Consider the following 10,798-nt stretch of genomic DNA (forward strand, 5'->3'; position numbering starts at 1 on the left):
CACAAATCTCAGCATCACTGGCCTTCTGCACATGCACAAGTCATGCATTTTGCATTCATGCACAGTTCATGTATTTAGACATATTTATATTTGATTTTCCATGGTTCAATTTTAGCCTCAAAGATGCCAGTGAATTTATCCTACTCAAAAGAAACAGTTCAAATGGTCATGAAAATCTTTGTTGCACATGGACCTTTCAAACTGTGTTGGGTAAGGTAGTTGCTCCTAAATAAACCTGGAAGAATTAATGTCCCCACATTTTACCAGCAGTGGGGTATATCTGCCTGTCACACACCTAACAATGTGGCAAACCAGACATTATTATTATAAAAAATTATTAAATAGGTTTTTTATTATTATTATTATTATTATTATTATTATTATTATTATTATTATTATTATTATTATTATTATTATTATTATTATTATTATTATTATTATTATTATTATTATTATTATTATTATTATTATTATTATTATTCCTTCATTCCTTGTCTAGGCAATGTCTCAGCGAGCTAATGCGTCCCACTGTGGTGGGGTTGTGATTGAATTAGAATCTGACAACGTCGGGGAATCAAGAACTCGAAGAGCAAGGAAAATACCGGGTAAGGTGCCCCTTCTGGGTTCAGCTTGTGTTTTGTGTATGCAGCAAATGCACACTGACCTACTTTTATTTTCATGTGCTTCCTTTTGAGGTTCAGCTCTTATCTACCTCAAGGGCCCCAAGTTTCTCATCTATGTGAGTGGAGCATTATCTATGTGGGTAAGAGACATTTCTGAAGAGAGAAAACATGGCAAACAATAGAACAAACAACAAAGCTGTCCTATTGATATAAAATGTGTGCAGTTATACACACATTTATTAATGACATTGTGTTTTTGATTTAACAGGGTGACCGCATGTGGCACTTTGCGATCTCTGTGTTCCTTATTGAGTTGTACGGCCGCAACCTGCTGTTGACAGCAGTGTTTGGATTGGTGCTGGCTGGGTCAGTGCTGTTGCTTGGGGCTTTAATTGGAGACTGGGTTGATCGCAACCCTAGGAACAAAGGTATGCACGATTATTTCCCCTTTCTTTTTGAAACGCTATCAGGCAGCAGAGATGGAAAGGTATTGATAGAGATCTGAAAAATCAAATTTTTGACCAAGAAATCTGCTGGTTTTGTGTTCCACCAAGGTTATGAATTTCATTGACCTGATATCTAAAACATATCAGCTTTTTGATTTGATCATTATACTTTCCCAGCAGGACTCCATGAGTAGAGAGTGTACATGAATATGTTATGTCAATTAGATTTACTTTTATACGGTCATGTGTGAAAGTCTGAAGGTCTTTTTCTCCATCTTCTGTTTTAGTTGCCCATGCATCTCTTTTCATCCAGAACACCTCAGTGACTGTATGTAGCATTGTGCTCATGCTGGTATTCTCATATAAGGAACAGATTGAACTGATCTGGGATGGATGGTTTACTGTAAGTAATCTTTAAATACTGGCTAATATAAGCTAATAATTAGAAATGAACATAGAATACATGTAGCTAATGTACTGTAAATGATTTATTGATAGGTTTTGTAAGTATTATTACATAAATAAGTTAGTGCTGTTGTTTTTCTTCCCTCTTTTCTGTGTCCCTGTTTCCTCTACTTCTGAGCTTGTGGCTACTCTGTGCCATCATAGTAACATGTTGCATCGCAAAACTCACACAAGGTGGTTTGTTATACGGTGGTGATCATCCTGGCAGATGTCGCAAACCTTGCAAGTACAGCGCTGACCATTGCCATCCAGAGGGACTGGATAGTGGTTATTACAGGCTATAACCGAGGCCACCTGGCTGGTGAGAAAGTTTGTCTGCACTAAAGGTCTTAGGTTAACAAGCTCTTGTTTTTTTTGTTTTTTTTCTGAAAGTCTGTGTGTGGGTAAGCTTTCATCTCGGTGTGTTTGATCACAACAATAGGAATGAATGCAACCATGAGGAGGATAGATCAGGTGACCAACATCCTGGCCCCACTGGCAGTGGGACAGGTCATGACCCTGGCTTCTAACGTGGTTGGCTGTGGCTTCATCCTCGCGTGGAACCTCTTTTCTCTCATTGTGGAATTCTTCTTCTTGTCAAGAGTTTATCGAATCGTTCCCGCTCTTTCAGTCAAACCCCCAACAGTTGAGGGCGATCAGGAGTACCTGGGGAGGACAGAAAGGAGAGGGTTGCAAGGTATGGGATTTTTTTTATGACTGATTTTCTAATGTAATGCTAGATCTTAAAATAAAATATAAGTAGCAGAAGAAAATACAATGAGTGCATCATGCATGGAATGCTCCAACATATGTCCAACTTTACTCACCAATGACATTTCAGATGTCATTTTTTTCGTCACAGGAACACATGTTTTGTCCCAACAGGAATTGTAGAATTTTTGTAGAATGCAGTTTTATGTTTCTACCTAAAGCTTCAGTTTGGGAGTTTACAGTGAAAGAAAGAAAAAAAAAAACTGCTACAATGTTCTAAAATTACTTAAAGCATAGATAAAGCAATACATGAATTGCTTTATAGTTTATTTCTGAAGAAACTGTGTCCTAAAAAAGTATTCACCCTGTTGTCCATCTTTTTTACTTTGTATCACACTTAAAAGTTTCAGATCATCGAACAAATTTGAATGTTTATTAAGGGGAATAAACTGTACAAATCATGGTTGTCCTTTAAAGTAACTGTACCCTAAACCAAATAATGGGTTGTGCTCTGCCAGCTGGGAATAGCTTCAATAAAATCTGTGCAGTATTGGGGAACATTATTTAAAAACTATTTAAATCATCAAGACGTTTTTTTTTGGGGGGGGGAATGAGATAGAGCCATTGTGTTCTTTTTGACCTTTTGCACTTCAAATGCAAATGGATGCTATTTTTCTCAGTCTGTTTCTAATCGTTGAAACATAAACACAAGTGGCATGTGCGATCTGCAGCACCCAATCAATCCAATGAATGTTGTCCATTGGAGTTTCCAAAGTCTTGAAAATAGCTTTAAAATATTTGTCTAGCTGAGAAATATCGTTTGTCAACCCTGAGCCGTGGTGTGCTGGTTACGTCATGTTGACAAACAGGTTCTATCAGGTCATAAGATGGGTTCATCTAAATGATAACTTAATTCTACAGGTCTGGCAATAAAACCTCCTGTATTTAGCAGTGGAAAGTAATGCAAGAAATGTTGTTGGGTGAGAAATTACATTTTCACATCGGTCAGCTTTGCTTGGACAGTCCCTAAACACATGAAACCATTGAAAAGAGCTTGTTGTATTTATGCAGGTTTGCTTTTATGTTAAAATGAGTTTTGTGATCTGAAAGATTTAGGTGTGTTTTGAAATGCCTCATTCTTTATTTGTTTTGTGGCATATGACATCACATGTCATATCAAAATCCATCCTATACTTTGGATTGTATCAGGGCAATCCTCCTTTAACCACAACTTTCCAGTCAGAGATATTTGTTTTAAAAAGCCAGACATTCAATTAATTCCATTAAATTTAACCTTTTAAATTTCAACTATGAAATGTTTGCCTTAACAATATGACGAGTCAACAGATTTGTAAGATATTTGTATTGGAATTTTTAAAGGGTGGTGATGGTTAATGTTTTGGGTTGATTATCATTTTAATGTCCATTTTTTTGCAATAGATTTCATGAGAAATAATTATAATTTTAAAGAATAAACACAATGTTTATGGCCACCATGACATTAATATATTTATGAAGAGACATTAGAAGTTAGAGTAGAAAAGATTACTAAAAATCAACTCATGATTCAGCGTTCACAGCACATAAACTAAATTATTGTTATTGCTCTTTGTTCTCATTAGGGCAAGGCAATGATCAGCTATCTGACCCTCTGGCAACAAGCAACTGCAACACAGACATGCATCTTAAAGAAATCACCAACTTGCCGCTGTGTTTCCAAAGGTTTCGCTGGCTGCTGAGCACATGTATGGATGGCTGGAGGGCCTATTATCGACAACCTGTCTTCCTGGCTGGATTGGGTCTGGCTTTCCTCTACACTACAGTCCTGGGCTTTGACTGCATCACTACTGGCTATGCTTACACTCAGGGCATAAGCGGCTCCCTCCTAAGTCTGCTGATGGGCGTGTCAGCTATCACAGGGTTGATGGGCACTGTAATGTTCACCAGGCTCAGAAAGTCGGTTGGCTTGGTTAACACAGGAATCATCTCAAGCTGCCTCCACCTGGGTTGCTTGTTGCTGTGTGTATGCTCTGTGTTTGCTCCTGGCAGCCCTATAGATCTCAGTCTGCTGATGCCCTACTTTAGCTCCGGTTCCTCTGCTGAGCCTGGAGGAATGGCAAGCAAAAGGCAAAAACACACTTATCCTCTTTCGGGAGGGAGCAATCAACCACTGCTTCCAGATCGCTCCTCCATACACTGGACCAACAACACCGTCCTTTTTGACAACGTCCCCTCTGGAACGGCACCGGACTCTTATATATCCATTATTCTGCTATTCCTGGGTGTTATCACTGCACGCATTGGTGAGTACACCAACTTCAAAATGTGGGTGAAAATTGTTCAGGAAAAGATTTTTGTGATATATAGTTAGAATAGTCAAAACTCAACAAATTCACGTCTAGAAACCTCTGAAAAAATAAAGTGAATTGTGAAAATTGGTGAAACTTATCTAGAAATACCACATCCGACATCACAACTAAAAGTTCTGTTAAAATGCCAGTGCAGCATTCCCTCAATCGCGGCGCTGTGAAATTGCAGGTAGGCTTTATTAAGTTAACTCTTACCTATAATTTCAAAACTACATATTTGTTTACTTGAATGTCTTCACATATTTTCAGCTTGCAGCCCCATACTTTGAGGCGTTCTACGGGAATTTATGTATGACCAACACTAACTTCTGTATAATTGTGAAGTCAAAGATAAAGAATATAATTTTAAAATACGTTTTGTAAAAAAAAAAAAAAAAAAAAAAAAAAAAGTCAGTTTAAAGTTCACTATCATTCACAGTTGTTCATTCTGGTAGCCCTAAATGAAATCTATTTCAACCAGCTGCCTTCAAAAGCCACGTAATTAGTACATTATGTACACCGGAGTGTAATTCAGTCTCAGTTGAACGAAGCTATTCTGTGAAGGCCTCAGAGGTTTGTTAGCAAACATTAGAGAACAAGCAGCGTCATTAAGACCAAGGCACACAGCAGCTCAGGAATAAAGATGAGAAGAAACTCCATCCAGTGTTACGTTATAGAACAATATCCCAAGCTTAAAACATACCATGAAGAACTGATTATCCACCTGAAATGACAGGCCAGGGAAGAAAAGTGTTATTGAGAGAAACAAACAAGAAAGGCCCTGGTAATTTTGCCCTGGATTTGCAGTTCAGGTGAGGGAATCTGTCAACAAAACAATTGTTAGTGTGTACTTTCCAATTATGTCCTTAATAGAAGAGTGCCAAGAAGAAACCAACTGCTAATCAAACCATCAGAAGTCCCATTTTTCTTTAGTCATGCAGGGAACATACCAAATGTGCAAAAATGGTTTGCTGGTCTGGCTAGATCAGAGACCAAAATGAGCAGGGCACATAAAGCTGAATACACAGGGAAATACAATAGAGGCAGCATCTTGTTTTTCATTTCTTGGGGTTGCAATGTTAAAAATAAATAAATAAATTGCATGGATCAACTTTTAAAGAGTAAATGTATATGTGTTTTCAGGTTTGTGGTGCTTCGACCTCACTGTGACCCAGCTTCTGCAGGAGACCATCTGTGAGTCAGAGCGAGGAGTGGTAAATGGGGTGCAGAGCTCCATGAATTATCTAATGGACCTGCTCCATTTCATCATGGTGATTTCTGCTCCACAACCTCAGCACTTTGGCATTCTTGTTATCATATCTGTAATATTCATCACCACCGGGCACAGTATGTATTTCTTGTACGCACACAGAGCCAAGAGAAAACACCGCCTCGAAACATAAGAAGGAGACACAGCTTAGATATAAGCACTGGATCCACTCTGCACCTGGGAAATGAATGCCTCCCCCCTGATCTGTGACTGCAACACTCTGTTTGTGACTTGGCCATTCATTACAACACTTCACACTTGATTTCATGTGTGCAACTGAAGGAAGAACAGGAGACAAGTTCTCCAATATTCTCCACATCCTAAGGTGGCTGCCACAAATGAAGCGATACATCTAGGAGAAATGTCCAAATCTGATGGACAGGAGGACACATTGGTGATGACTAAGGCATCAGAGGATTTTGGTGCAAACTCTGCAGGGTTGCAACAGCTGTAAGACTTTTGAGCAGGTCTGCAACCTTACATGGCTTTATAGATGAAGGGGTGGATGAACTGTGAGGTTTTTTTTTTTTTTTTCTGGCCTTCACTCAGTGAAGAAAAGATGAGAGGAAGACATCAACATGAATGACTAGAGGGACAACAAAATGGTTCTTTGACAAGTGGCATCGATGTTACTGATCCGTCCACTTGGAAATACTCCAGGATGTCCAAAAAGGAACATAAAGGGAACTGGATGTGAGATTGTTTGAGAAAAAATAAATAAATACAAATCAGCCTCCCCTTTTAGTGGACAAAGTGAATGGAAAAATAGTGTTTCCTTCACCTGGTTTGTTTCTCTGTGGATGAATCAAGCAAACATTTGCCTTGTTTTTTATAATGATATAAAACTAGCTGATGGATTAAAACGCCAAAAGAAATCTCATCATGCCTTGCAATAGTACTCATATTCTTTTTTATATTTTATTATTACTCAATGAGAGACTTTTGTTTTCTGATAACTGACCACAAATAAGTGTATAATTGTAATATGGAAAGAACCAAATGTATCTTACTTTTTTCTTTTTAAATACACTTTTGAAAAGTATGGAGTCCTGTTGCATTAATCCTTCTGATGCATTCTTTTTACACACACCTTTTGCTGCTGTTACATCAGCTAGTGTTTTTGGGTACATTTCTTCTGGCTTCATAGAAACAGAAATGTTTTTTTTTTTTTTTTTTTTTTTTTTCTAAAAGCTTAAGTTCTGCCACAGTGAGGCTGCTTTAACAGCTATTTTCCGGAGTCTTTCCACTGATTCTCCATTAGATTTAGGTCTATACTTTGACTGAACCATTCTAAAACTTGAATATGCTTAAATCTCTGGCTGAGTCATTATCATGGAAAGTGTCAGCTTCAGTTTGTCTGTCCCTGACATGACGCTACACCTCCGTGTTCCACTGTGGGAGTGATGTGTTTAGGGTGGTGTTAGTTTCATGTCTGTGGGCCACACATTTCTGTTCTTATAGCAGACATTGACATAAGTAGAGAATCTTACATAAAAGCCATAATAAGTGCTAAGCTAATAGTTGCCGTCTTGACTGATTCTCCCACCTGAACTGTGCATCTGTGCAGCTCCTCCAGATTTACAGAGGGCCTTTTTGCTGCTTTTCTGATTAATGGACTCCTTGCTTACCTTCTATGATTCGGTATGTGGGGCACTACTTGATAGGTTTGCTTTTGTTCCATATACCTTTTCCATTTAGGGATAATAGATTGAATACAGCTTTGTGAGACGTTCAGCTTGGGATCTTGTTTTATAATTGTTTTCGAATTCTCCACAACTTCATCCCTGATCTGTCTGCTCTGTTGTTTGCAGTTTGTTCAGCAACGTTATCTCACAAATCTTGCCAGTTACTGAAAATAAATGACACACGGGTTTCTGATTTAATGACTTTCTTAAAGAAGCGATTAATTTCTTTCTTTAGAGGTATCAGAGTTAAATGGGATGAATGCAAATGCATTCCACACTTTTCAAATGTTGTTTTGTTTTCACTTATAAAAAACGATGTAGCACTTTTTTCCCACTAAATGATTATCCACTACTTTGTGTTGATCTACAACATAAAATCCCAACAAAATATACTGAAACTTGCGGCTGTAACTTTCAAAAATTGTAAAATAATTAAAGATGCATTATCACTTTTGCAAGGCACTAATTCAAACAAACTTAAATGAAGATGGTTTTACCAGACAGCTTTGTGTATATAGATTAGATTAAGGTTTCCTTAAATAATTCCCTTGTTAGGTGTGAGATTATTAGCTTTACAGAAATTCAAGGGTAAAACAATATTGTTGTTTAATTTTTGCTTCATTGTTTTGTAGTTCATATTAACTAAACTGTTACCTTACCTCAACTAAGAACAAGAACACATCATACAACTTACTCTCAGCTACCTAATGTCATATTTCATTAATGTGCAGTAGAATAATCAGCCATGTTCTATCAGCTGTTAAACAAGTATCATATCTCAGTATATTTGTTTAATTTGGTGCATTTTCTGTATGTTGTCTTTGTTTTAAAGCCTGATGTTTGTAATAATAAAGATGAATGTATGTATGAAACATTTTCTTTTGTTGACTGACTGATCAACGCCCCTTGAGAAAACCTGGGGGTGTTCCTGATGAAAACAAAACAAAACTAAAACAACAACAAAAAAATAAATAAAAGACAAGAAAGATTTAAATTTCATAAATACAGTTTGTCTACTAATTAATAGCACATGGCACACCTTTTGGTCACTGAATAAAATCATTTTCAGAAGTCATTTATTATTCTATTACATTATCAGTCATGTGTCAAGTCAAGTACTCATAGCATCAGGGTCTCATTCTTGTTTTTTGTCAAGATGTGGGTCTGTTGGCATCTTAACAGCCATGGCATTCGGAGCGCACTATAGGGGTTCATGACTGAGTGTAAAACAGCAGGAATGAGAGTCAGCTCCTCAAATATTGAGGCCATGGATCAGAACTGGAATCAGATGGGCTGCTCAAAAATGACAATAGGAAAGAGTGGGTGAGTGGATAGATGTGGTGAAAAAAAAGAGCGCAGTCAAAAGACAATGTTTGTGATAATTGATCTGTTTGGGTTTCAATTTTCACCTGTGGACACGAAATAAGTGATCAGAGATACAAGCATAAATGTCCTCAGTAGAGCAATTGGCCTCACCCAAAGAGAGGAGAAGAAACCCCATCACCTGAGTTGAGGAACTGATTCTCTGAAGTCAGAGCTGGTTCTAACATCTTAAAACAATGCTTCTTTGGCAGCTGTGTACGCATGTTTTCTAGAGATCCTGGAATTGGCCTAGAACTTCCATCCATCCATCCATTTTCTGTTCACCCTTGTCCCTAATGAGGTCGGTTGGGTTGCTGGTGTCTATCTCCAGCTACGTTCCGGGCGAGAGGCGGGGTTCACCCTGGACAGGTCGCCAGTATGTCGCAGGGCATGGCCTAGAACTTGTTTGACAAATTAAATGTTCCTTCTGAAACACATAGGGACATAACAAGACTAATCACAACAACAAGAAGATCAAGATGAAAGAGTACACATCACAAATCCTGAAACACTCAATTAAAAGACACAACATGTCAAGACAAAAGTCAATTTCTTTACACCCTTCTTCCCTAAATGGGGTCGGGAGGGTTGCTGGTGTCTATCTCCAGCTGCGTCCCGGGCGAGAGGCGGGGTACACCCTGGACAGGTCGCCAGTCTGTCACACGGCAACACAAAGACATACAAGACAAACAACCATTCACACACACACTCACACCTAGGGAGAATTTAGAGAAACCAATTAACCTGACAGTCATGTTTTTTTGGACTGTGGGAGGAAGCCGGAGAACCCGGAGAGAACCCACCATGCACAGGGAGAACATGCAAACTCCATGCAGAAAGACCCCTGGCCGGGAATCGAACCCAGGACCTTCTTGCTGCAAGGCAACAGCTCTACCAACTGCGCCACTGTGCAGCCCTCAAGACAAAAGTGCTGAAGAAAAAGGTCTTTATCCTCTTCAAAACATAGAAAACAAGTAAAGATGTGCCATTTTGTAGGAGATCAGTGACTTCCCCACCAGATGGTCAGGAAGGTGTTAGGGACTCTAAGAATAGCAGAAAACAGCAGTGATCCTGTAGTGGGAATGGCATGACTTCCACTTTGAAGTTAGTCTGCTGCCTCCGTCAACCTCCTCTCCTGTCTCCTCAAAAAGGTAATCTCTATTGTAAAAGAATCAGCACTCCCATAATGTAGCGGTCTCATATGTGGTTTGGTTTTGTGCCTTGAAGACTTTAAAAAATAAGCAGCTTCCACACGACTGCAAAGGGCGGTCTGTGTTTTTGTGGTTTAAAATCTCTGTTAAAACCAAAAAGGACTGGGAAATGTTTCAGAAAGAGGGATTCTGTAACAAGCTGAGGAAAGTTTCATCACTTTTTGATTCTTTTGCAGCGCAGCACACCCACGTTAGCAGTACAACTCCCAAGGTTGCAGTTGTAGTCCCTGTTTGCACAGCGGAAGCTCACTAACAAGTCTGACTTCAGGCGTTCTCTCTTGCTAATTCATTTACTTGAGAAACTAGGTCAGTGGTAGCACATTATTACTAGATTCATCCTTTGGCTTCATCTTATTTTTCTTTCCTCCATGGAATGATATCAATTGTGTACAAGAACAGTGCTAAACACTGCAATGATAGGTTGTAGCCTGTACAAATGCATTTAAAAAAATAATTTTAGGCTCATTACATTTCATGTACCTGATATTAAGGCAGCCTTCCCAAAACCGCTAATCAACCATCATCTGGAGTCTGGACTTTGCACAGAAAGACTGATTCTCATGAGATGAGGAGCTTTTCTCATTCTGCAGTCTGCTTTGTCACCAGCTTGAAGCAGCGATGCAGTTAAATAGCTTTGCGTGAATGCAGTCAAGCATCACAGTGCTGATGCAGGTGAAAAAATTAATAACTACAATGGA

At 38.7% G+C, this 10,798-nt stretch overlaps 1 protein-coding gene across 1 annotated transcript; it reads left to right on the forward strand.

The window, feature by feature from the left end:
• Positions 1-502: 502 nt before the first annotated feature.
• si:ch211-254p10.2 (solute carrier family 40 member 1) lies at positions 503-6,052 on the forward strand. Its single transcript, XM_044117046.1, has 9 exons — positions 503-605; positions 696-763; positions 892-1,051; positions 1,357-1,472; positions 1,709-1,835; positions 1,956-2,210; positions 3,847-4,527; positions 5,716-5,843; positions 5,945-6,052. The coding sequence occupies exons 1-9, from the start codon at positions 503-505 to the stop codon at positions 6,050-6,052; spliced, it is 1,746 nt and encodes a 581-aa protein (XP_043972981.1).
• Positions 6,053-10,798: the final 4,746 nt, after the last annotated feature.

This window comes from Gambusia affinis, linkage group LG05 (genome assembly GCF_019740435.1).
Source record: "Gambusia affinis linkage group LG05, SWU_Gaff_1.0, whole genome shotgun sequence".
NCBI classification, from domain to species: Eukaryota; Metazoa; Chordata; class Actinopteri; order Cyprinodontiformes; family Poeciliidae; genus Gambusia; species Gambusia affinis.

Coding starts and splice junctions, on each gene's coding strand:
- si:ch211-254p10.2 (XM_044117046.1), top strand. CDS start 503: ATGTCTCAGCGAGCTAATGCGTCCCACTGTGGTGGGGTTGTGATTGAA. Junction 764..891: donor GTGGAGCATTATCTATGTGG/GTAAGAGACATT, acceptor TTGATTTAACAG/GGTGACCGCATGTGGCACTT. Junction 1,836..1,955: donor TAACCGAGGCCACCTGGCTG/GTGAGAAAGTTT, acceptor TCACAACAATAG/GAATGAATGCAACCATGAGG.